The 25,906-nt window shown below is 45.9% G+C and overlaps 1 protein-coding gene across 1 annotated transcript; it reads left to right on the top strand.

The window, feature by feature from the left end:
- Positions 1-1,120: 1,120 nt before the first annotated feature.
- Positions 1,121-16,545, top strand: TCN1 (transcobalamin 1). The gene is made up of 9 exons (XM_019975877.2): positions 1,121-1,279; positions 3,723-3,902; positions 4,882-5,022; positions 6,927-7,082; positions 8,296-8,474; positions 11,450-11,633; positions 14,241-14,424; positions 16,031-16,149; positions 16,454-16,545. The coding sequence occupies exons 1-9, from the start codon at positions 1,201-1,203 to the stop codon at positions 16,513-16,515; spliced, it is 1,284 nt and encodes a 427-aa protein (XP_019831436.2). The 5' UTR covers positions 1,121-1,200; the 3' UTR covers positions 16,516-16,545.
- Positions 16,546-25,906: the final 9,361 nt, after the last annotated feature.

Genomic DNA, 25,906 nt, shown 5'->3' with positions numbered 1-25,906 from the left:
ATGGGGTCGCAAAGAGTCCGACACAGCATAGCGACTGAAGGGCAGCAACAACCTTATCAGATAGAAAGTATCTAATGAATATTTTTCTCCCATTCTCTAGGCTGCCTCCTTATTTTGCTGATGATTTCCTCTGCTATGCAGAAGCTTTTCAGTTTGATATAGTCCTGCTTGTTTATTTTTCTTTTTACTATTTATACTCTTGGTGTCATATCCAAAAAGGTCATTGCCAAGACAAACGTCAAGGAGCTTCTTCCTCCCTGTGTTTCGTGTGCATCTGTCAGGCCTGTTTACTGGTTTCATTTGGTGCTGTCATGTTCGCCGGCTTCTTTGGAAACTCAAGTCCGTTTCCTTTGGTTTGCTTTCTAAACACAGCCCTCCTCAGGGACTCCACTGGGGTTTTACAACATCCTACCTGAAACCTAAAGTTTTCAGGTGGGAACTTTTGTCCATGAATGACTGCTAAGATTACTATTTCTGTGGGCGGATATATCAGAGACCTTGTATTCCAGCACCTTGCTGACCCTGAGCAAACGTTTTAAAGCCAGAGTGTTCGTTAATAGTTTTGGACGTTTCCTGCACGTAGCATGTAGCGCCCTTCCTGGCACACTCAAATTCCACATCTGATGTATGTCTCAGTGTTTCCTCCTGGGCCAGAAAACTCTCAGGGAAAACTCTTGGGAAAAAAAGAAACCTTAGGTCAAAAACCACTATGCCTACAATTTAAAAAAAAACTATGCCAAAGACCTCCTCATGTGCCAAGCTCCCCAATCCTGCCTGCTCCAACTTCAGAATTACAACTTCTGCTTCCATTTGTATATGTTGTAAGTCCTGCCCCCATCACATTTAATCTCTTAGGAAACATAATTTGCTTATACATCTAGAGTGAAATGGGAAAGAGGGAACATTAAGAGTCATTCACATAATTTATTCTCATTGGACTGAAGGGAATTTGAACCCTAATGGTTTAAGATGGGAAACAAAGAAATATTATTTCCTCATTCTCCCTAGCCATATCTTTCAAGTCTTCCTTGTTTATTACTTTATTTGGGCAAATACACCTGACCACACCTCCTGACATTACTCAATATTTGCTTGAGTAAAAGAGACTGAGGCAAACGGAAGGAGGAGCTCCCAGTACCCTCTGTCCATCACCCATAAAGAGCCAGCCCAACCTCACCATTCCTGAGCACGGCTGAAGAGATGAGACCAGCAGGCCAGCTCCCCCTAACGGGGCTGCTATTCTTTTCTCTTATTCCAAGTCAACTATGCCAGATCTGTGGTGAGTATGTTTTGAGCTAAAATTGGTCTAAACTTTGAGCATTTTGAGCTATGAGCTAAACACAGCATGGCAGTCTCCCGGAGGCTACCGTGTAGTTACCTGAGAAAAAGGCCCGGTTCCAGTGCTGGATGTCGTTGGACTCTGTGAGTAACCTACAGGGTGGCGGGAGATGCGGAGGACAGTTCTACGATGCATGTTGTTCTAAGAGGGCTCAGAGATTCAGTATTAACTTGTTTACTCTTCTTCCTAGGCTGAGATCCTTTCTACCACAACAGCCCTGTCAAGGAACTGTCTTTTCTCGTTCATTTTTAAGAACAAAAAATTCATGATCTCAGAAAAGTTTTCAGGTCATGGAAAGATACCTTGTGACTTTGAGATACAATCTATTTTTAGGAACTTCAACCCCGAGGTTTTGGGTTAACTCCTTGTAACTACACAGAGAAAAGTAATGTTAATAACGCCTTTCACATAATGAAGATTGCTCTCTTGTCCTTACTGAGTTTAGATATTCTATGCTGTACATCTTCCTCTTTTCAACTCTTCCCCATGGGACATGGGTAAAAACCCATCATCTCTCCTTTGGGTAGAGGCTCCAGAGAGTGTGCAATTCTATTAAAAAATGCTAAGTGAGAAAAGGAAAAGCTGGTCTCAGGTCCAGTGTGACCCCTTAGTAACTGAATGAACCAGTGCTTTTTTAACGTTTATTTATTTGTTTATTTGGCTGTGCTGGGTCTTAGCTGTGGCATGTGGGGTCTAGTTCCCTGGCCAGGAATCGAACCTGGACCCCCTGCTTTGGAAGCACAGAACTTTAACCACTGGACCAACAGGGGAGTCCCATGAGTCATTTTAGCTTCACCCATAAATGAAGAATAACCAGAGAAGGTTGTTGAAACGGGTGATTTCTTAAAGTATTATATGGCTCACAGGTTCATGATTTTTCTCTTGGAATTCTTTACCATGGAACTGAGCTTCGAGCCAGGCCTAAGGTGATGCTACCGTGTGGTACCAGCTGCGGCTACATCTCCCTGGTCTCTCTAGCCTACAAGAAGAAGTCCATCCCACAGCGGAAAGATGAAAGCTTAGAACCTGCCAATTCTTAATTCTTTCTCCTGGCCTGTCATTTCCTCGGTTGTGGCATAAGAACAGGGGTTCTCCGTCGAGCTTTTGAGGTTTCATTCCCAGTGCAAAATAAGTAACTTTGTTTTTAGTAGTTAAGGAAGTTGACCTGAGTTGTCCCTTTACCAGGAAGTAAAGAAGTCTATTTCAGTGCCAAAAAATCTGCTGAGCCGAATCTCAGAGGTGACTCACGATTGTCCAATTATGCCCATCACAAACCATGACCTTTCTCAATCACGCCGTTCAGATCTTCCTGACTCTATTAAAGGCAGGTGGGCAAGAAAAACAACATTTCCTGGAGTCGCTAAGGATAGTGACAGAAATTCAAGTTGAGCTAGAAGTAATAATACAAACAGTATCTTAGAGCTTATTTGGTGGTTTCTTGTCCATTATCTTTGGCTATTTCTTGACTTCTTGAAGTCAGGAAAGTTACATAACTTACCCCCAGTTGTAAGTTAAGGAATGAAGACCCCAGGAAAGATCTTCCTGAGCCCAAGGTTCACATTCTTTCCACTATTCCCCAAGCCCATGAGACAATTTGGAGATGGGAAGGATTTTCTTAGGTGATGCTCAAAGTATGCTGAGAAATATTTTCAGTGATGGTAAATCTTCTTCTCCTCCAGGTTTCTTGGGAGCTCTGGATTCTCTTTTTAATTCCACAGTGTAGAAGGACTCCCTCCATCCTTGCCCCTGGGACTTGGACACACTGTAGGCTAAAACTGGAAGGTTTTTCAAAGGGTCCTCCCTGCTGAATAATGCCTTGATCTTGATGCCCGGCCAGTTGGGCAATCAGGCAATGCAGCTCTGGGTCAATCACTAATGACACGTAGAACTTTTGCCTTCTTCCTCTTCTCTCTCCTTCTTGTCAGGATTAACCCAGCTGAATAAGAAGAAGATGGAGGAGAAAATGACTGAATCCAGAAAGCAGACTAGGTTATAGGTGGGGACTTGGAAGATGTGCATTGCAGTCTCAGTTAAAGCTCCAATTACCAAGGCCCCTTAAGGACACCCTCTGGGCCTTAGTGGCTAACACACATGCACACACGCACACACGCACTCGCACACACACACTAGAGCTACCAGGCAGGACGCAATGGTAAGGCTGATCCAGTTGTTTAAACATTTAACACTTCCATGCTGTCTGGCAAAAGAATAATGAATGGCAGAGTGGGGCTCCAGACCTCCCTTTTATCATTCCAGAAACATTGCCAGTGGCTACCAAGTGGGCCTGTGTCTGTGCCATATCTGTTACTAAATATTTTAATATCATTCCTGTTCTTAGCCCTAATATTCTATGCGTTTCTTATGTCCTCTCTCCCTTCCACAGTGGTAAATGAAACGAACTTCTGGCGTCTAGAACCTCTGATAAACACGATGCTAAATGCAAACTACACCAAAGGGACCCTAGGTCTCAATGTCCTGTTGACCTTGAGACTTGTTGGGATTAAGAATCAAAGCCTAGAACAACAGCTGAGTCAACAAATCAAAGAAGACATAAACAGCGGAGGTGAGTGCCTGTGTTCCCCGGAATATTTAGGGAAAGACTTACCCATCTATAAAGATGATCTCCAGTGAGTCCTAGAAATTGTGTGTCCAAGTCATCCCTGGTACATCCATCTCAGCTGTAGAAAACTTGAGATGAACAGAAGTAGAAATAAAATATTGTACACATGAAACTTATATAATGTTATAAACCAATGTTACCTAAAATTTTTTTTTTTAAATCTAGTTCAAGTATGTAGTGGTGTTTTTTTAAAAATAAAGTTCACATAAAATTTTTTTTTAATAGAGGTGACAAAAAGGTATCTCAAATCCTCAACCCCCTGCCGCTTACTGTAGAGTGAAGCTTTCCTTCTTTGGGCCCTGAAAATAGGAAGAGCAAAAGGAATCATACACTCTCATCCTTTAAGATTTACATCATTGAGTTGAGTTCATGACCAGACAAGAGCGTGGGCCACAACCAAGAAAGCTGATGGCAGAGAGGTGACCATAGAGTTGTGGAGATGTGGACTGGAATCGAGACCAGAGTCCACATTGAAACTTTCATTTCAACACTGAGCTTTCTAATGAGCATAAGCGGAAAATACAGCCACACCTACCTACCCAACAATATTATTGTGAGGATAGGAGGAGCCTGAGAATTTGGATATTTTAAATACAGGTCGATTATTCCTATCCTGGTGAGATGGCGCCCTCAAGGAGGAAGATCCCAGGGATTTATTATTTACCTATCTCTATTCTTTGTTTAAGGATTTCTTGATTCCAGAAAGAGCCTGCAGCTTCATGGGAAAGACCAAGGTCTAGGTTGCACTTATACAGCACTGCTAGAAAAGGCTCTGTTTCCGGGGATGAAGGAGAGGACAATAAAACATTAATAAAGAGTAGAACAGGACAACAAAGTGACAGCAATATAAATCGCAAGGGAGACAGGAGGCAAAAAAATCCTACGCATGTACCTTGTTTAACTTGAATACTTTTCTTTTCAGAGATGGAGTTAACCTCGGGAGAGCTTGCCTTGGGTATTCTGGGTTTGGGAGCATGTGAAAATCAGGATGAAGAGTTTATACGTGGTGCTCGTCTGGTTAGCAAACTTGAAGCCAAATTCCAAGCAGAAATTCAGAACATGGGTGAGAATCACGTGCTCAGAGGCCCCGGATGTCTTTGTCTCTCTTCCACTGATTCAGAACCGTATCGAGTTTCTACCTACTCGTTCCTTCTCTTTTTCACTCCACTCATCTCACTGTACCTTTGAAGACCACTTTCCCTTCTTCTTTCTTTCAGATGTGTCTAGAGTTTTCTTTTCCAATATGTTCAATTAAGCATTGACCCTACGTCCAGCTTGCCTTGCACTGGGTGATAAATACGCACGCCCACACGCAAACACACAGGCCACAGGTCTCTAGTCCTTCAGATGCTTGGCTTTTGGACAAATCACACCAGAAACAGCTGATCAAGATGAGACACTGTGTCATAAGCACCAAAGCGTATACCTAATGATTGTAGCACAAGAACGAAGAGGGCAAAAGCGCTGAAACCTAGGTTGATCGTCAGGGCTCCTAGTGAGATACATTTCTGGGTTCTAGTTCTAGCTCTGTAGCCATCTGAACATCAGGATAGTATTTGTTTCATTTTTACTGGAGTGTGGTTGACTCATAATATTGTATTAGTTCTGGTGTACAGCAAAGTGGATCGATTATACATTAGTAGCCATCTGCCACTCTTTTTTTAGATTCTTTTCCTCTAGAGGCCGTTACCGAGTGTTGAGTAGGCTTTCCCGTGCTCTACAGCAGGTCCTCATTAGTTATCTATTTTATACACAGGAGTGTGTATATGGGCTGCCCTGGTAGCTCATATGGCAAAGAATCTGCCTGTAATGCAGGAGACCCAGCTTAATCTTGGAGAAGGAAATGGCAACCCACTCCAGTATTCTTGCCTAGAAAATCCCAAGGACAGAGGAGCCTGGAGGGCTACAGTCCAGGGGGTCAGGAAGAGTCAGACATGACTGAGCGACTGGGCACACACCATGTGCCAGGCCCGGGTGCAGCCTTGCTGTGGCTGCTCCAGTGCGCTTGCCTGGAGAATTCCACAGACAGAGGCTACAGTCCACGGGGTTGCAAGGAGTTGGATGTGACTGTCCATATGTCAATCCCAGTCTCCAATTTATCCCTCCCCACGCACTTATCCCTTGGTATAGCCATAAGTTTGTTTTCTACATCTATGACTCTACTTCTGCTCTGTAGATAGGTTCATTTGTACCTTTCCTCAGATTCCACACACAAGTGATATGATATGCTGTTTGTCTCTCTGTGTCTGACTTAACTCAGTATGAGAATCTCTGCGCCCATCCATGTTGTTGCAGATGGCATTATTCCGCTCTTTCTGATGGCTTAGTAATATTCTATCGTATATATGTGCCACATCTTCATTATACACTCCTCTGTCAGCTTGCTTCTATGTCCTGGCTGTTGTAAATCATGCTGCAACGAACACTGGGGTGCACAGATCTTTTTGAATCAGCGTTTTCTCAGGATACATGCCCAGGAGTGGGATTGCTGGGAGAACAGGATTTTTATGTCTTTAATGCCGAATTGCCTCAGGCATAAAATAAAAGGAGTTGAGTTGAATTTGGTGGCCCTTGAAAGTGAAAGTGTTAGTTGTCCAGTCGTGTCTGACACTGCGACCCCGTGGACTGTAGCCTGCCAGGCTCCTCTGTCCATGGGATTCTCCAGGCCAGAATACTTGAGTGGGTGGCTGTTCCCTTCTCCAGGGGATCTTCCTGACCCAGGGATCGAACTCGGGTCTCTTGCATTGCAGGCAGATCTGTACTGTCTGAGCCACCAGGGAGGCCCGTGGTGGGCCTTAAGAGCCTTTAAGGGCCTCAAGTGTGCGGTTTCTCTGAGCAACCTCTCCCCTCTCTTACTCACCTCTCTTTAAATGCAAAGAAATGGAGATAGAGTAAGTAGAAATAAGCTTAAAATGTACTGTTCCAGGACCACCTGCGTCAGTAAGGTGTTGCTTCTCTCCCTGACAGAGGCACATGACGGCAACCCACTGACCAACTACTACCAGCTCAGCCTGGCCCTGCTGGCCTTGTGTCTGTTCAACGGCAGCTATTCAGTCACCAGTGTTACCTGTTACTTCACTCCTGAAAATAAGAACTATTATTTTGGGGACCAGTTCTCAGTAGGTAAGTCATTAAACCCAATTCCCTTGGCTTCAAGGACATGGGCACCAGGAGGCCTTGTCTTTTATATTTTTCTACCAATAAGTACGTGAGTTTTTCTTTCCTCACTACCCTAGTCTTCTCAGAAGAGGATTTTTTAGAAGAATGGATATGGGATGGTTTCTAAGCATCTTTGTAGATGTGCAGTACAGTAAAAGGGCCCAGTTCCTCCTCCCCCTTTTCTCTGAGTAGCCAATGGATGTTAGCTCTCAAGTTTAATTTTCCCACTTGTAAAATGAGGATAGATCATGAGGATTATCAGATAAGACATCTTAGGAAGCATAAATGTTACAGAAAAGGAATGCGGTGGAATTCACCTATCTCAACCCTGCATCTTTCTCTAACCCATTGGGATCATTTGGATGTGTGGGCTTACATGTGGTAAGATGCAATATTTTGATCAATAAAGTGTGTATCCATCATGGAAAAGGACCAGAAATTTCCCACTGGATTAGCTTACACATCCAAAAAGAAGGCCCTTTTAGACAGATCCACAAACTCATTTTTCTCCAAGAAGCTCTAAGAAAGTCACCATCCAGTGTCTCAGAGTAAAAAGGAGAATGTGAATTTCTTGTATTTCTCTTCCTATGAGAGGGAAGGCACCAGACCTAAAGAAAACAGAAGGAACCAAGAAATGAGCCAGAAAAACAGGTCTTATCCTCAGTCTTCTAATCTCTCGCCATATCCGCCCCCCCATTAAGGGTGTTTATTGAATAAACAGTTCTCCTAAGTGCTATTTTCTAATCAGTCTAATGAAGAACTTGGAAATTTAGAGACATTTTTGTTTGGTGTATCATCCTCGGTTTTCTCAATTTCTTTGCCAACGTGGCTGAAAGACAAAAAAGATGAGAACACCCACGACGTAAAAGCAGACTGTTTGTGTGTTTGCACCGACAAATCGATATGTGTTTCTATGACTAAGATGTGAGTTCTTGCAAAGCTCGTGGTTATCACATAGGAAGGAATCTCAACATACTTGAGAGGTCAGGGCGAGAGGATGGCTACTGTATCTGGAAATTCTTCTCTTGCATCATTAACTAGCATGACCAAGCACCCCGTTCTGCCTGGAGTCCTCCTATTGTTAATTTTGAAAGTCCCACATACCAGGAAACCACTCAGTCCAGGGGGAACCCAGGAGGCTTAGTCACTCGGTCACCAGTGTTTTGCTTCCTGACAGATACTGGAGCGATGGCTGTTCTTGCTTTAACATGTGTGCAGAAGAATACACAAAAGAATATGGACATGAACGCAGAGGGTAAAATCAGTAATTACGTGGCGTCACTGGCAAACAAGATCCAGGCTGAGAGAAAACAGGGTCTCTTTGGAAACATATTTAGCACGGGAGAAGCTATGCAGGTAAGTCAGAAGGCAAACCAGGAGACAGAGAACGGGGTCACGGCAGAAAGCAGCATCTTCCGCCTTCCCTCTTGGTCTCCTGAGGACTTACGATCCACCTGACTTTGTTTTAATCACGTGATTCCCTCCCTGCCTGAAACGTACCCCCTCTGCTTTACCTCCGCATCCAGTGTTTCTGTGCAGCTTTTCCTGCCTGCATTAAGAAATGCTGCTGCCTACTGCAATCTATTTTGTTGTTCTTCAACATGTCATTTCCCGCTTTACCACATACCACTGTTCAGTGTTTCATCTAACCTCCCAAAGTAGGTCGTTGCTATGGAAATAAGAAGTAGCAGCAGCAGTAAAGCAGCTGATAGTTATTGACATTAAGGCACTAAAGCACAACCACCCAGTGGAGAAAGAATTATTACCTCCATTTCCTGGAATAAGAGCATGAATCACAGAGTTCCAGTCAATCGCCTAATAGAACAAAGCCAAAGAGTGATGGAGAGGCGATGGGACCAGAATAGTTGGTGTCAGAACTCACACTCAGTGCTGGCACTGTCCTGTATATGCTCTTTGAAGACCAAGAATTTATTCCTGAGTTTAGTCACTGTTCAGCTCAACTCTAAGGGGTAGATACAAGAAGAGATGAGGAAAAGCACATGGGGGAAGAAGGGATTTCACCAAGTCTTTGGTATGAATTGGGGTCTGCCAGGCTGACCCGGGATGAGAGGATTTTCATAGGGAGAGAAGAAGCAAGGACAGAAGCGCAGAGGTGCATCCCGTAATTCAGGAAGATCAGAGTGTTCAGCCCAGCCGGCACAGGGCTCCTGCGGAAAACGACAAGATGATGGCGATGTAAATAAGGGTCCAGTCTTAAAGACTGTCCGTACTGTTGTTCCTCTTTGCACTTGCTATGCTAGACGTTAATATAAAGCAGTGGTTTCCTGTTCTGGGTGCACATCTGATTTACCTAGAGGGGAGGAGCTTTTAGAAAATGCGAATGTTTACGTCCCACACCAACTGGTTAGTATACAGTTCAGGTGTGGAGCATGGGCTTGGTCAGCCTACAGGTGGTATTCATTCATGGCAGGATCAAGAGCTGCTTCCCCACCACATTGTTTATAAAAAGATATAACGTGATGAGTTTTCTTAGGATGACCTTTTTAATTTTTATTTATTTTTTGGCCATGTCCTAAAGTATGTGGGATCTTAATTCCCAGACCAGGGATCAAACCTGTGCCCCATGCACTGAGAGCATGGACGTTCAACCACGCCACCCCACGGAGTTTTAACCCCTGGACCACCAGAGAAGTCCCTAGTGAGTTTTCTTTTTGTGTTGTTTTTAATAACTCACCAAAAAATAAATAAATAAACCTGATTGACCACTTGGTTACCTTTAAGAGTCTTCAAGAAAAGATGGAAAGCGGAACTGTCCTTCCTCGAGAAACTACAGAACAAGATCTTCAAGTTCAGTCCATCTGAGTCCTGGTCTTACTCCTGTTGTTGTTGTCTAGTCATTGAATCCTGTCCGACTGGTTTTCGACCCCAGGGACTGTAGCCCCCAGGCTCCTCCGTCCATGGGATTTCCCAGAAAATTAGTTAATACCCTCTTAAATGTTCCTGCCCTGTAATGCTACCCCTTGAGTCCAGTTCACACCTGCTGCCTGGAGCGTTTCTGTTCAAGAACCTCTGAGACTTCCCACTGTCCAGAAACCACCCAGGACCTTCAGGGGCTGCCGACCCGGCTCCAGCCCTCTTCTCCAGGCTGGCTCCCGCCATGCTCTGCATGTCCTCTCTACACCGGTCCTCCGAAGCCAAGAGGCATCCTCTGTGGGTCTTACTGAAACTCAGACACTCTCACCGCAAAGAGGCCTGGCCCTGGCCGTTCCTACGTTGTCCCCTTCAGTCACATGCTCACCTCCGCATGTTCCTGCTGAGACGCCATCGTAGCTCCGAGCCCTGTTTACCTATCGCCTTCTCTGCCGAAGCTTCGTCTGTCTCACTAATGTTTAAGAGCTCTTCCCCTTCAGAAAGACCGTGCTGCTAGACGCTTCTCGTAGGCTTGTGCTGTGCTTAGTCGCTCAGTCGTGTCTGACTCTGCAACCCCGTGGACGGTAGCCTGCCAGGCTCCTCTGTCCATGGAATTCTCCAAGCCAGAACACTGGAGTGGGTTGCCATGCCCTCCTCCAGGGGATCTTCCCGACCCAGGGATCAAACCCAGGTCTCCCGCATTGCGGGCAGATTCTTTACCAGCTGAGCCACCAGGGAAGCCCAAGAATACTGGAGTGGGTCGCCTATCCCTTCGCCAGGGGATCTTCCCAACCCAGGAATTGAACCAGGGTCTCCTGCATTGCAGGCAGATTTTTTACCAGCTGAGCTATCAGGGAAGCCCTTCTCTTAGGGCAGAGGTCCCCAACCTTTTTGGCACCAGGAGCCAGTTTCATGAAAGACAATTCCATTTTTCCATGGAAGAGGGTGGGGGGACAGTTCAGACAGTAACCCAAGTGGAGGTTCAGGAGGTAAGGTGGGTGATGGGGAGGGGTAAGGGAAGCTTCCCTGATTTGCCTGCTGCTCACCCCCTGCTGTGCAGTCCTCAGGGTGGGACTGGGGGTTGGAGACACTGGTCTTAGGGCCTTCATCTTAGGGACTCCTTTACAAGAATCTGTTAACACTATTTGGTTAACACTATGTCATAGTTAAGACTATCTCATATGGTTTCAGTGTCAGCAATAAGATAAAGAGTAAATACGGTAGAGAAAGACTGTTCTCATTGGCGCTGTGAAAGCTTGAGTGATTAAACAATCCCCACCTCCCCACCCAAACTAGCTTATAAGCTTCTTAAAAGGTACCTTAGTGGTCTAAGGTGGTTCCCATGTTTACTAAATTAGATTCAAGCTTTCCCATGATGTGAAGTCTCTCCCATTCATTCTCATTTTCTCCCCTTCTCTCTCTCTCTCTCTCACACACACACACACACACACACACACTAGGCTCTCTTTGTCTCATCGGACTATTACAAAAATGAAGCAAATTGCAGAGAAACTCTACGTGCAGTATTTGACAACATTTCTCGGGGAGCATTTTACTTGCCGATTACTGCAGCCCAGATCTTACCTGCCTTGATGGGAAAGACCTATCTGGATGTCACCAACCCTTCTTGTGGCCTCAATCCAGGTATAGCACTAATGAGCAAACTGTTTTGCCTCATTCAGCGTAACACTCAAAGCGTGTAAGACTGAGATGGCCTCATTCAGCGTAACACTCAGAGTGTGTAAGACTGAGATGGCCTCATTCAGCGTAACACTCAGAGTGTGTAAGACTGAGATGGCCTCATTCAGCGTAACACTCAGAGTGTGTAAGACTGAGATGGCCTCATTCAGCGTAACACTCAAAGCGTGTAAGACTGAGATGGCCTCATTCAGCGTAACACTCGAAGCGTGTAAGACTGAGATGGCCTCATTCAGCGTAACACTCAGAGTGTGTAAGACTGAGATGGCCTCATTCAGCGTAACACTCAGAGTGTGTAAGACTGAGATGGCCTCATTCAGCGTAACACTCGAAGCGTGTAAGACTGAGATGGCCTCATTCAGCGTAACACTCAAAGTGTGTAAGACTGAGATGGCCTCATTCAGCGTAACACTCGAAGCGTGTAAGACTGAGATGGCCTCATTCAGCGTAACACTCAGAGTGTGTAAGACTGAGATGGCCTCATTCAGCGTAACACTCGAAGCGTGTAAGACTGAGATGGCCTCACTCAGCGTAACACTCAAAGCGTGTAAGACTGAGATGGCCTCATTCAGCGTAACACTCGAAGCGTGTAAGACTGAGATGGCCTCATTCAGCGTAACACTCGAAGCGTGTAAGACTGAGATGGCCTCATTCAGCGTAACACTCAAAGCGTGTAAGACTGAGATGGCCTCATTCAGCGTAACACTCAAAGTGTGTAAGACTGAGATGGCCTCAGGAACCAGTTAGACCTGTCTGGGAACAGTATAACAGGTCCCAGACAGAACTCAGTCCTCCACGCCATCAGGGACCGTAACTGCCAGAGGATTTGTCCTTATTAGGGTAGCAGACGCTGTTCTTGGTTCAAACACTGACAACAAGGCAGTGTTGATTAACGGATAAGCGTGCTTGCTGAGTCGTGTCCCACTCTTTGGGACCCCCTGGACTGTCCCAGCAGGCTCCTCTGTTCATGTCATTTCCCAGGCAAGAATGCTGGAGTGAGTTGCCATTTCCTGCTCCAGGGGATCTTCCCTGCCCAGGGATTAAACCAGCGTCTCCTGCGTCTCCTGCATTGGCAGGTGGATTCTTTGCCACGAAGCCAGCTGGAAAGTGACTAAAGGGTGTCCGTCTCTCAAGTGGTGCTTTCTAATTGCTGGATGCAGAGAGATTTTCTGAGCATCATTCCCAACCCAAAAAGTATAACGTCTCTGGCTTTTCATTAGGCTCGATGCATGAGCACCCAGAGACATGACGTTAATGGGGAAAGAATGTGGCAGTGTTATAAGAAAATTACAGCTTGAACCATTAATCAAACCACTAATTTTGCAACAGGTATAAAGAGAGGAGACTTTTCCTTCTGTCTTGGTCATTTCTGGTTCAGCCACATATACGTTTAGGGAACTTGGACAAAACCCTAAGTTTAAAAGTTTTCTACTATAAGAAATGCCAATGATAATAGTATGTAGCAGGCACTAATAAGGACTGAAGAAGATAATTCATGCAAAATAGTTAGCACACAGTGCCTGGCATGTAATGTTCTCTATAAATGTTAATAAATAAAAAGGCAGGGGTTGGGAAAAATAGGGGAAGGATGCTAAGAGAGACAGACTTCCTGTCATAAAATAAATACTTCATGGCAATATAGTGTACAGCATCCAGAACATAGTCAACAATGTTGTCGTAACTTTGTATGGTGACAGATGGTTACTGGAGTCACAGTGCTGATCATTTCCTCGTGTAGATAAATGTTGAATCGTGTTTTACATGTGAAACTAACATAAGGTTGTGTGTCAATACTTCAATAAAAAGTTAAAAGGCCAAGGGGCTTCCCTGGTGGCTCAGTCATATGGGATCCACCTGCCAGTGCAGGAGACACGGGTTCAATCCCTGACCTGGGACGACCCCACGTGCTGAGGGGCACCCACGTACCGCGACTCCTGAGCCTGCGCTCTAGAGCCTGGAAGCCGCAACTCCCGGAGCCCGCGCGCCCTGGAGCCTGTGTCCTCAACCACAGAAGCCACAGCAAGGAGCAGGGAGCGTTCTCACCTGTGACTAGAGGCAGCCACCCCACTCACCGCATCTAGAGGAAGGCCCGCAGTAGCAAAGACCCAGCACAGCCAAAAACAAACACATTAATAAATGACTTAGTTTTTAAAATCACAAAAAGGAAAAAAATCAAAAAGCACACAAAAAAAAAGAAAAGAAAGGGGGAAGCATTATTGTATGCTGCACCAATGCAAAAAAAAAAAAAAGAACAATCAGGAGGCTCTGTGAGAAATGGGAAATGGGGCAACTGATTTGCTGCAACAGCTGAAAGTTGAGGCAAACACAAGCCTTCACAAGCCGGTGAGTATCCGGTTTTAATTTGTGCTTTAGTCGTCTGCGAGATACCCACTCACCCCCACCCCCCGATTGCTGATCCGGGCTTCTGGTATAAACCCTCTTCCGCATTGACGGGGAAAGAGTTGTTGCATAGCCTTGGAGAGGTGTGCAGACTCTGACATAGTTTTTATTCTTCTGAATAATATTTCTCCTCTACTTTTCTATCTCTGCCAGTCAAATTCAACACCTCCACTGAAAAGCCTGGTACTGTGACACCTACAACCGCACCCTTGAATATCTTAGTCAAATACTCTGTGCGAATCAACAAGACAAGTCACACTGAAGTCACTGTGAGAAAGGGTTCTGTCTTCCTCGACGTGATGAAGGCTGCTCAGGAGAAAAATGAGACCCTATTTCGGTATGTCTATATAGGCCATGGAATTCTCCAGGCCAGAACACTGGAGTGGGGAGCCTTTCCCTTCTCCAGGGCATCTTCCCAACCCAGGAATCGAACCCAGGTCTCCTGCATTGCAGGCAGGTTCTTTACCACCTGAGCTATGAGGGAAGCCCAATGGCTAACCTAAGGTTAAGGAATTTAATGTGATTATGACTCAGCAGGAATACATCCGCACCAGAGTGCAATGTACATTTAAAACACTTCTCAGTTAGTAGATGTGCTGCACGTCCTCATGGCACAGCATGGAGTTTAAAAAGGGAGGTGAAATGCTCCCTCTTCCAGCACATAGCAGGTATTAATAGATAGACAGTAAGTACCAGGGATCTCTCTTCTGTCAGCAGAACTCCTTCAATTAACAGAATCTAAGTCAGACATTTTGTGTCCAGAATAGTGGGTTTTAATTGGTTTTTAATCACTGACCCCTTTGAAAGTCACATGAGTGGAATTCTCATCCCAGAAAATGAACAAATGCATAAAATGTGTCATTTGTTTTTTTTTTTTTATTTTATATTGGCATATAGTTGATTAACAGTGATGTGTTAGTTACAGGTATACAGCAAAGTGATTCAGATACCCATAAAAGTATCTACTTTTTTTCAAATTCTTCTCCCATTTAGGCTCTTACAGACTGTTGAGCAGAGTTCCCTCTGCTGTACAGCAGGTCCCTGTTGGTTCTCTGTTTTACATACAGCAGCGTGTACTTGTCAATTGCAAACTCTCAGTCTATGCCGCCCACCTCCACCAGCCACCATTTCCCCCTGGTAACCATGAGTTCATTCTCTAAATCTGTGAGTGCAAGACTTGTCATTTAAATCTGAGGTTTCACAGAGACTGGGGAGCTTCTCCAGGCCGCTTCCACCTTAGAGGAGATTCAGGGACTCAGTCAAGGCTCCCTGGCCTAGAGAGGTTAAATATTAAAATGAAGATATTGACTTCACCTCTGAAAAATATGGCTTAAATGGATCCTTAAGCCTAACTGGCATTTCTTGTGTCTAATAACATGCTCTAAGATGCAACAGAGAAAATCATATACAAGAAAATATGTATCTGTGTGTATATATCATTATAAAGCCTGTTTTCAAGTGTTTCCAGGAAGGTAGAAAAATCTGACTAATGAATATGAAACAAATATCAATTATGTCACTTCTTAATCAGTAAACATGAACCATTAAATTATCCTTTCCTTTTTTCTGAGAACCTCTAGGACAACCGGTTAACACTTTCTAGTACTGTTAGCATCTTCAAACTGTTACTGTCTTGGGTAGAAGATTGGGAACCGTTGATGGCGAAGTGTCTACTATGGCAGGAGAGAGGGGCAGAAACCATGGGCAGTGTTTCTATAATTTGCATGGATTGTAGACTGCCTGCCTCAGAATGACCTAGAATGCTGATAAAACATGCAGATTCCTGGTTCTGGCCCAGATCTCCAGAATCAAGGAATCTGGGAAGAAGGCCAGGTGGTCTGTGTAATGTCTTCCAGTGATTCTTAGGTGCATAAAAGAAGTGCCCGCGGGAGAGTTGCCTTTGAACATCCTGAATCCATGTACCAACTTGCTGTTCCCCACAGCTTCACAGTGGAGGAGACCTCGTGGGGCCCCTACATCACCTCTGTTCAGGGCATAAAGGCCAGCAATAATGACAGAACCTACTGGAAGCTTCTGAGCAATGGCCAGCCACTGAGCCAAGGTAAGGAGGAGGACGAGGAACGGCCTTGCAGAGTGAGGTGCCCGGAGCGATCACGTGTGAGTGTGCGCTTCAGGGGGACGCGCCAAGGGTATGAGAGTATACTCAGTCTCGCAGTCATGTCTGACTCTCTGTGGCCCCATGGACTGCAGTCCGCCAGGCTCCTCTGTCCGTGGGACCTCCCAGGCAAGAACACGTGGTGGAGGGGGTCGCCGTTTCCTTCTCCAAGGGTCTGGGAGAGCCAGATCCATTATTTGATGATTGGATGATCAAATCATTGGACCCACATCTCCTTCTTCCTTTTCAGGAGCTGGGAGTCATGTTGTCCAAAATGGAGACAATTTGGAGGTTCGTTGGAGCAAATACTAATAAATTCAAACCTTCCTCAGCTGGGTCTGAGCCTTTTGTGGTACAGTTCTATGTGGAAATTGATCTTACATGTTCCTTTTCATTTATATCTCAATCCTCACAGCACATCAGTAACCTCTACTTCTCTCTTTGAGTGTCCAATAAAAGACCAACAGCTGTACAAAAAGAGAACGTTCTAATCATTTAACACCAAAGGGAATCACTGTTAGAGGGAAGACTGCCTCGGGAAGAAGCGAAGTGAAAAAGATTAGGCCCACCTGTCTGAGAAGTTGAGTTCTGCTCACGGTTCCCCTGCTCGCTCTCTGGGTGACGTTGGGCAACTGGGGCAGATGGAGAGAAGGTTCTAAGTCAAATGCTGCAGCAGCGACCAGTGAGGTCCAGCAGGCGTCTCTGGGGAGACTGAGCTCTCTGAGACCCGGGGGCAAGGGAGGAACTGAGGAGGCACATTGGCCTCATATAGGCAGCGGGTGGGTAGAGAAAAATACTGCCCTAGACGAAGTAAAATGGGAGGCCTATCCATAAAAGTCAGCGCACAAGGTCTGAGGAAGCGTTTCATCCCCATCGCCAGCTGCCTCCCGGAGGTCCCACCTCTCTTATTTCACCATGAAAATCACTCTCATAGGCACATCACCAAATCCACATGCAAAAAAAGAAATGACTCCAATGTTCAGTTCAGCAGAGCTCACCTAAAAAAAAACAGTTGAATCATGTCTGAGCGTGAACTGGGTTACACCGTATACTGAGTACCTGAGCTACGGGCACATCCGGGCACGAACCAGACGCCTTCGAGACGCCAAAGGTTCTTCAGATGAAGCACAAAGCAACCCACAAAGTCGCCTGCACGGGACGCCCTGGCGGGCCGAGGCTGAGACGCCACCCCCAGCGCCGCGGCGCAGACTCGATCTCTGGGTGGGACCTAAGGCCGCCCGCGTCTCACGGCCAGACAGCGAAAACAGAAGCGGCATTATAACAGATTTAATAAAGACCTTACAAATGGCCCACATCAAAACAAAATCTTTTAAAAAATTTGATAATAGCCTGCAAAAGGAAGAGGCCTGCAGGTCGAAATGTGAACTCGGTGTGGCAACATCTCCCTCATTTCTCCTTGTGTTTTCAAGATTCTCTTCTTTCCTCCCCTCGACCGGCAACCCTGCTTCATGGTCAGGGGCTGAACGCTCCTCCTGCTCACTGCTTGTGGGCACTGATCGTCCACTCTCAGGTCCAACCCTGCCCTGGTCTTCACGAGCCAGATGTGAAAGAGTTCTTCTCAGCTGGACAGCAATGGATTCCATCCTCTGGGGTCTGCGTGACATCCTGAAAACTCAGTTAGAGGCAGGGGGACTTCCACGGTTCTGTGAGCACGGGGTGCCCACTGTCAGATATCTTTATAGACTACACAGTCTACGTGAAATTGGAGAATAATGGCTTAAGATTGTTGTTGTTCGGTGGCTCAGTCGTGTCTGACTCTTTGCAACCCCACAGGCTGCAGCACACCAGGCTTCTCTGTCCTTCACTCCCTCCCTGAGCTTGCTCAAACTCATCTCTGTTGAACCATCTCATCCTCTGTCGTCCCCTTATCCTCCTGCCTTCAAACTTTCCCCAGGATCAGGGTCTTTTCTGATGAGTCAGTTCTTCGAATCAGGTGGCCAAAGTACTGGAGCTTTAGCTTCAGCATCAGTCCTTCCAATGAATATTCAGGACTGATCTCCCAGAACTGATTGGTTTGATCTCCTTGCAGTCCAAGGGACTCTCAAGAGTCTTCTCCAACACCACAGTTCAAAAGCATCAATTCTTTGGCGCTCAGCTTTCTTTATAGTCCAACTCGCACATCCATACATGACTACTGGAAAAAACATAGCTTTGACTAGATGGACCTTTGTTGGCAAAGTAATGTCTCTGTTTTTCAATATGCTATCTAGGTTGGTCATAGCTTTTCTTCCAAGGAGCAAGCATCTTTTAATTTCATGGCTGCAGTCACCATCTGCAGTGATTTTGGAGCCCAGAAAAATAAAGTCTGACACTGTTTCCGATGTTTCCCCATCTATTTGCCATGAAGTGATGGGACCCGATGCCATGATCTTCGTTTTCTGAATGTTGAACTTTAAGCCAACTTTTTCACTCTCCTCTTTCACTTTCATCAAGAGGCTTTTTAGTTCCTCTTCACTTTCTGCCATAAGGGTGGTGTCATCTGCATATCTGAGATTATTGATGTTTCTCCCGGCAATCTTGATTCCAGCTTGTGCTTCTTCCAGCCCAGAGTTTCTCATGATGTACTCTGCATGTGAGTTAAATAAGCAGGGTGACAATATATAGCCTTGATGTACTCCTTTTCCTATTTGGAACCAGTCTGTTGTTCCATGTCCAGTTCCAACTGTTGCTTCCTGACCTGCATACAAATTTTCTCAAGAGGCAGGTCAGGTAGTCTGGTATTCCCATCTCTTGAATAATTTTCCAGTTTGTTGTAATCCACACAGTTAAATGCTTTGGTGTAGTCAATAAAGCAGAAGTAGATGTTTTCTGGAACTCTCTTGCTTTCTCAATGATCCATTGGATGTTGGCAATTGGATCTCTGGTTCCTCTGCCTTTTCTAAAACCAGCTTGAACATCTGGAACTACATGGTTCACGTACTGTTGAAGCCTGGTTTGGAAAATTTTGAGCATTACTTTGCTAGCTTGTGAGATGAGTGCAATTGTGAGGTAGTTTGAACATTATTTGACATTGCCTTTCTTTGGGACTGGAATGAAAACTGACCTTTTCCAGTCCTGTGGCCACTACTGAGTTTTCCAAATTTGCTAGCATATTGAGTGCAGTACTTTCACAGCATCATCTTTTAGGATTTGGAATAGCTCAACTGGAATTCCATCACCTCCACTAGCTTTGTTTGCAGTTATGCTTCCTAAGGCCCACTTAACTTCGAATTCCAGGATGTCTGGCTCTAGGTGAGTGATCACACCATCATGGTTATGTGAGTCATGAAGATCTTTTTTATATAGTTCTTCTATGTATTCTTGCCACCTCTTCTTAAGATCATCTGCTTCTATTAGGTCCCTACCATTTCCATCCTTTATTGAGCCCATCTTTGCATGATATGTTCCCTTGGTATCTCTAATTTTCTTGAAGAGATCTCTAGTCTTTCCCATTCTATTGTTTTCCTCTATTTCTTTGCATTGATCACTGAGGAAAGCTTTCTTCTCTCTCCTTGCTATTCTTTGGAACTCGGTATTCAAATGGTATATCTTTCCTTTCCTCCTTTGCCTTTCACTTCTCTTCCTTCCTCAACTATTTGTAAGGCCTCATCAGACAACCATTTTGCCTTTTTGCATTTCTTTTTCTTGGGGATGGTCTTGATCACTGCCTCCTGTACAATGTCACAAACCTCCGTCCATAGTTCTTCAGGCACTCTGTCTATCAGATCTAAACCCTCGAATCTATTTCTCACTTCCACTGTATAATCATAAGGGATTTGACTGAGGTTATACCTGAATGGTCTAGTGGTTTTTCCTACTTTCTTCAATGTAAGTTTGAATTTAGCAATACGGAATTCATGATCTGAGCCACAGTCAGCTCCCAGTCTTGTTTTTACTGACTGTATAGAGCTTCTCCATCTTTGGCTGCAAAGAATATAATCAATCTGATTTCAGTACTGACCATCTGGTGATGTCCATGTGTAGAGTCTTCCCTTGGGTTGTTGGAAGAGGGTGTTTGCTATGACCAGTGTATTCTCTTGGCAAAACTCTGTTAGCCTTTGCCCTGCTTCGTTTTGTACTCCACAGCCAAGTTTCCCGTTACCCAATTTCTTTAGACTGATTTTTCCCAAAAGTGGTATAAGAAATTAATCTCCTCAGTATATCAACATGGAATCAAACACTATGCCATCACAGCATGAAAGTCACTTTCTTTGCGATTCTCTTTTGATTCTGAGTGGGTAAAGTATCAAACCTCACTTCATGCACTGTGCTTTCCAGCACTTCCCTGCAGCACAGTGAGCCTCAATTTCTGGCAGATACAGATGAGTTTCTTCCAGTCAGTGGTCTCTAAGTAGAAGGCAGTAACACTGCTGTCTAATAGAAATGGCCTCAATCTCAGAAACAGACAAGAAGGTCAATGGAATAACATTCCTTTAGCATTTCACTAATATTGGTAAGTGAAACTTAGTTCTGGCCACACTTGCATTCTGAGAAGCTCTTATAGTTTGGGATTATATCAGAACCTAGATTGAGTCTGAAGGCAGAAATTTATGCCTGCAAAGAAGTAATTAACACAAATAAACCTTTCAGATATCCAGAGAGACTCTGGGTACTTTGATACCAAAAAATGAGGCACAGGAAAAAACAAAGAAAGAAAGAAGTCCAGTCAAGAGTTAGCCAAAGACTGTCAAAACATGCTGCTGAAGAAAATGTAGACTCTGTGGTTCCTGTTCTGGAAGTTATTTGCAAATGGAAACAGTTGTGTCAACATGAAGCAACCATGGCTGTAAGAGGTAATGTACAAGAAAGTGGATGTTCAAAGAGAAGATGCATCAAGGGTTCATGGGTTATCTCAGGATGGTTATGGCAGGCTCTGGAACCCGAGGTCAGCATCTTGCTGGCTCCCAATCCTGTATGAGATTCTTACTGCTGCTGTAACAAATTACAACTGTACTGGCTTGCTTCTGCTGCTGCTGCTGAGTCGCTTCAGTCGTGCCCGACTCTGTGCGACCCCATAGACAGCAGCCCACCAGGCTCCCCTGTCCCTGGGATTCTCCAAGCAAGAATACTGGAGTGGGCTGCCATCTCCTTCTCCAATGCATGAAAGTGAAAAGTGAAAGTAAAGTCGCCCAGTCGTGTCCGACTCTTTGCGACCCCATGGACTGCAGCCTACCAGGCTCCTCCATCCATGGGATTTTCCAGGCAAGAGTACTGGCTTAAGACAGTATTATTCTCACAATTCTGGAGGTCAGAAGTATGAACTGGGACTCTCTGAGCTGAAATCTAAGTGTCAAAAAAGGGCTGCGTTCTTCTAGAGCTTCTAGGGGCGGAATCACTTTCCCTGAATGTTCCAGCTCCCACAGGAATCCTGCGTACCTAGGCTCTCAGCCCCACCATCTTCAAAGTCAGCAATCGTATCATGCTGACCTCTGCGTCCTTCATCACTTCTCCTCCAACTCTAAGTCTCCTGCCTCCCTCTTCCGCTTACAAGGACCCCTGTGATGACACTGCGCCCATCAAGACAGTCCACAGTAAAAGTAAGGAAGCTCAAGCGAAAAATACAAAGAAAATATAAATAATTACTAACCAGGGTTCTTGGTCTCTTTAATCAAAAGAAGTTGATCAGAGGCCAGAAAAGAAATTCAGACAAGGCTTTACTGGGACTCCTACAACAGCAGGGGGCAGCGGGAACAAAGAACAGAGTCCCCTGCCAGCTGGCGCCCCCAGCAGAGGCGAGCTGGTTCCTTACGTGGGGGTGAAGTGGTGGTGTGTGCCCACGGGTCAGGCAGGAGGGGTAGCGCAGGTGTTCAGCCCACCTCCTTGTGGAGGGACACAGAGGGGCCTACACAGCGCCCTGCTTTTGCTCCCAGCTCTTTAGAAGTGCAAGCTGAGCTTTTTTGATCTTTATGTATCTTTCGTCCAGAATTTGTCCCAGTTGTGCGTGCACACAGCTATTTTCAGTCCTTTATAGTTTCTTTGTATTTTGTGGCTTGAGGAGACTTTGTCCAGGCTCAGACATTGCAGCAAAGGGTCCCAGGGCCCAGGCTGTCTCACCTTTACCACCTGACCTAATGCATTCACAGGTTCCAGGATTAGGATGGATGCATCTTAAAGGTGTGAGGATGACCCTACTCCTTCACGGTGGACAGGGCTCTCCACCACGCAGCCCAAAACTGCTTCATCACCCGCCAAATGCTGTGCATTAGTTATATATCACTGTATGACAAGTCACCCTAAAACTTAATGGCTTAAAACAACAACACGTTATCTCACAGTGGAGGGACAGGTTGCCTGGGTCCTCCGGCTTTCATGACCCTGCATCAAGACGTCAGCTGGAGGACTTCCCTCGAGGCCTAGTGGCTGGGTCTCCGAGCTTCCACTGCAGGGGCCACGGTTTTGGCCCCTGATTAGGGAACTGGGATTTAGCATGCTGCGAGGCAGGGGGAAAAAAAATGAACTGAATAAAAATGAAAATATAACATATCAACTTTAAAAAATAAACTAAAAAAATAAAATTAAAAACATACTGGCTATGGTCTGCCTTCATCTCAAAGCTCAGCGGGGAAGGATCTGCTTTCAAGCTCTTTCGTGTGCCTGTTGCCCTGCCTGGCTGTGGGCTGGAGATGCTCTCAGCTCCTGGCTGTGGGCTGGAGATGCTCTCAGCTCTTCCCCACACAGGCTCTTCCACAAGGAAGCTCACAACACAGCAGCTGGTTCATCAGAGCTAGAAGCAAGAAGAGCCAGGGACTGCAAGCCAGACGGAGCTGGTCTTCTGCAACCTCATCCCGTCACTTCTGCTGTATTATAATTATCAGAAGCAAGGTCAACTCATACGCTAGAGAAGTTCAGTTCTGTTCAGTCGCTCAGTCGTATCTGACTCTTTGCGACCCCATGGACTGCAGCACACCAGACCTCCCTGTCCATCACCGACTCCCGGAGTTTACCCAAACTCATGTCCATTGAGTCGATGAAACCATCCAACCATCTCAAGAGGACTGATTATATAAGGGCGTGAATGCCAGGAGGTGGAAACATAAGAAGATGTTAGACGTGTATCACACCCTAATATGTGTCCTGTGTTCTCGCCCCACACCACCACTGACATTCTCCAAGAAAGAAAGAAAATGCTTTATCACCCAGGCTATATATTTGTTCATTGATTCACTCATTCAGAAAGTGTTCATTTGATAAGTTGGTAGCAACATGGAGACACCTAGAGATGATCACACGAAGTCACAAAGACAAAGAGCTCATGAGATCACTTACGTGTGAATCTAAAATGTGATACAAATAAACTTATTTACAAAACATTAACAGATTCACTGACTTAGGGAACAAATGTACTATTACCAAAGGGGGATAAGGGGTAGGGAGGGATAACTTAGGAGTCTGGGATTAGCAGATACACACTGCTACAGATAGGACAGATAAAGGCCCTATTGTACAGCCCAGGGAGCCGTATTCAACATCCCGTAACAAATCAGAATGGAAAAGAATACGAAAAAGAACACACATATGTCTAACTGGATGGCTCTGCTGTGCGCCAGGAACTAACACGATATTGTAAATCAACTACATTTCAACAAAAAGACAAAATTAAAGAATTGTAAAGGCTCCCTTTGATTCCGACTAGGAGCTAGGTAGCATCTCACGTACCTGCGACACAGCAGTGGACAGAACGGAGGAAGCCCCTGGCACTACGGAGCCGACGCTGCCCTGGGGAAGGGGCAGACAGGAACGAGGCGCACAGTGGGAGGGAGGGTGGGACCTGCGCGGCCGCGGCAGCGGGCGTCGGGGGGCCGTCTCTCACGCAGGGGTCTGGGACGGCGTCTCTGAGAGCTGACCTTTGACAGGGAACTCCACTCAGAGCTCCGTGGTGGCCTGTGGAAGGAGACCCAGGGTGGGATGTGCGCGCACACGTGGCTGATTCGCTTTGCAGTACGGCAGGAACGAGCGCCTTGTAACGCAACTATGCTCCAATTGAAAGTCTAACACTGAAAGATGAAAAATGAAAGGGAAACAGGAAAACAAACAAAAGCTGGCCTTCGGGCTTCCCTGGTGGCTCAGTGGTATAGAATTCGCCTGCCAACGCAGGGGACACGGTTCAATTCCTGATCCGGGAAGATCGCACACGTCACAGAGCAACTAAGCCCCCAAGTACTGAGCCCGCGCCCCGGAGCCCGCCGTCCACGAGGAGCCGCCAGTGAGGGGTCCACAAGCCACAGCAGCGAGCACCCCACCTGACGCAACAAGAGAAAAGCCCGCACGGCAACGAAGATCCAGCACCGTCAAAAATAAAAGAATAAACAAAATTAAAACCAAAACAACCTGACCTCTGAGCAGAGTAACGAAAGAAGTGACGAGCCATCGTGCCAGTATTTGGAGAAAAGATGTCCCGGGCAGAGGGGACAGCGGGAGCTGCGGGGACCGACAGGTTCGAGGAACAGGAAGTGCTGCAGAAGCTGCCAGGGCAAGGGGGACAGTGGATGGAGGTGAGGTCCGGAGGGAAGCCAGGGGGCAGATCTCACAGGGCCGGAGGCGTTTGAAGGCCTTTGAATCTTATTTTAAGTTGGGAGTCACTGGAGAATGGCCTCCTAAAAGAAGCTACTTAAAAATAGGTCGTTAGAAAAGAAAAAAGGTAGCTACCTCCTTCATAATATCATCATTTTCAGTTCTCCATGATAGGGGGGCTCACTTTGCTTTATTATACAGCCACAATCCTAAAAAAGTTAATATATACATATTGCTTAATATAGTTCACTGATCCCACATTTTCCAATTACTTACTTTAAAAGACAATATCTGAAATCCTTGGGTGTTTGAAACTGCTTTCTTCCCTCAGTAGGAAAGAGAAATTAAAAAATAAAAAATTCTGGGGAACTGCAGTCTGTTGTTTGCCCATGGGCTGGAACCCAAGTCGTGACGGCCTAGTTCACTGCATAAAGCCAGCCCACACCTGGCCGATGCTACCTGAGGGCCTCAGAGCACTTCTCGTAAAACAAGCGCCTCCGACTGTAAGTGGGGTGTTGCTGTTCATCACCAAGTCGTGTCCGACTCTTTGCAACCCCGTGGACTGCAGCGCACCAGGCCTCCTGTCCCTGACCACCTCCCGGAGTTTGCCCAGGTTTCCCCTCCGTGGATTACTGCCCCCTTGTGAAGAAGGGGCTTGCGTAACTCAGTGAAGCCACGCTGTGCAGCGCCACCCAAGACGGACGGGTGATAGAGGAGAGTTCTGACAAAATCTGATCCACTGGAGGAGGGAATGTCTAACCACTCCAGTGTTCTTGCTGTGAGAACCCCATGAACTGTGAGGCGGGGCCTTAGGAACCACCCCAACCTCAATGACGTGGTTGCTGAAAAATAGCCAAGAGGTTTCTGGGGAAGAAAAGGCTTAGGAGAAAGTCCCCTTGAGACTCGCACACTAGCCAGCCTCCCGGGACTTTAGTAAAGGACACTTGGCCTTCATCGCATACGAAGTCCCGAGTGTCTCCTCTGACCGTGCTGCCGAGACATGACCTTCAGATGCCTTGGAGGCTTGGGAGTAGGCAAGCTTGCGTGAGCAAATGGAAATCAGGATAAGCGCTTAGGAGTGGCTGGGATGGGGAGCAGGCAGACTGCTTTACAAAGAGCCGCATATATAAGGGGAAGCAGGGAAACACGAAGCCTGCACACGTCGGGACTCGGGAACAGGGGACGGGACACA

This window comes from Bos indicus, chromosome 15, assembly GCF_029378745.1.
Source record: "Bos indicus isolate NIAB-ARS_2022 breed Sahiwal x Tharparkar chromosome 15, NIAB-ARS_B.indTharparkar_mat_pri_1.0, whole genome shotgun sequence".
Taxonomy (NCBI): domain Eukaryota; kingdom Metazoa; phylum Chordata; class Mammalia; order Artiodactyla; family Bovidae; genus Bos; species Bos indicus.
This window is presented reverse-complemented; position numbering and strand designations above follow the sequence as displayed.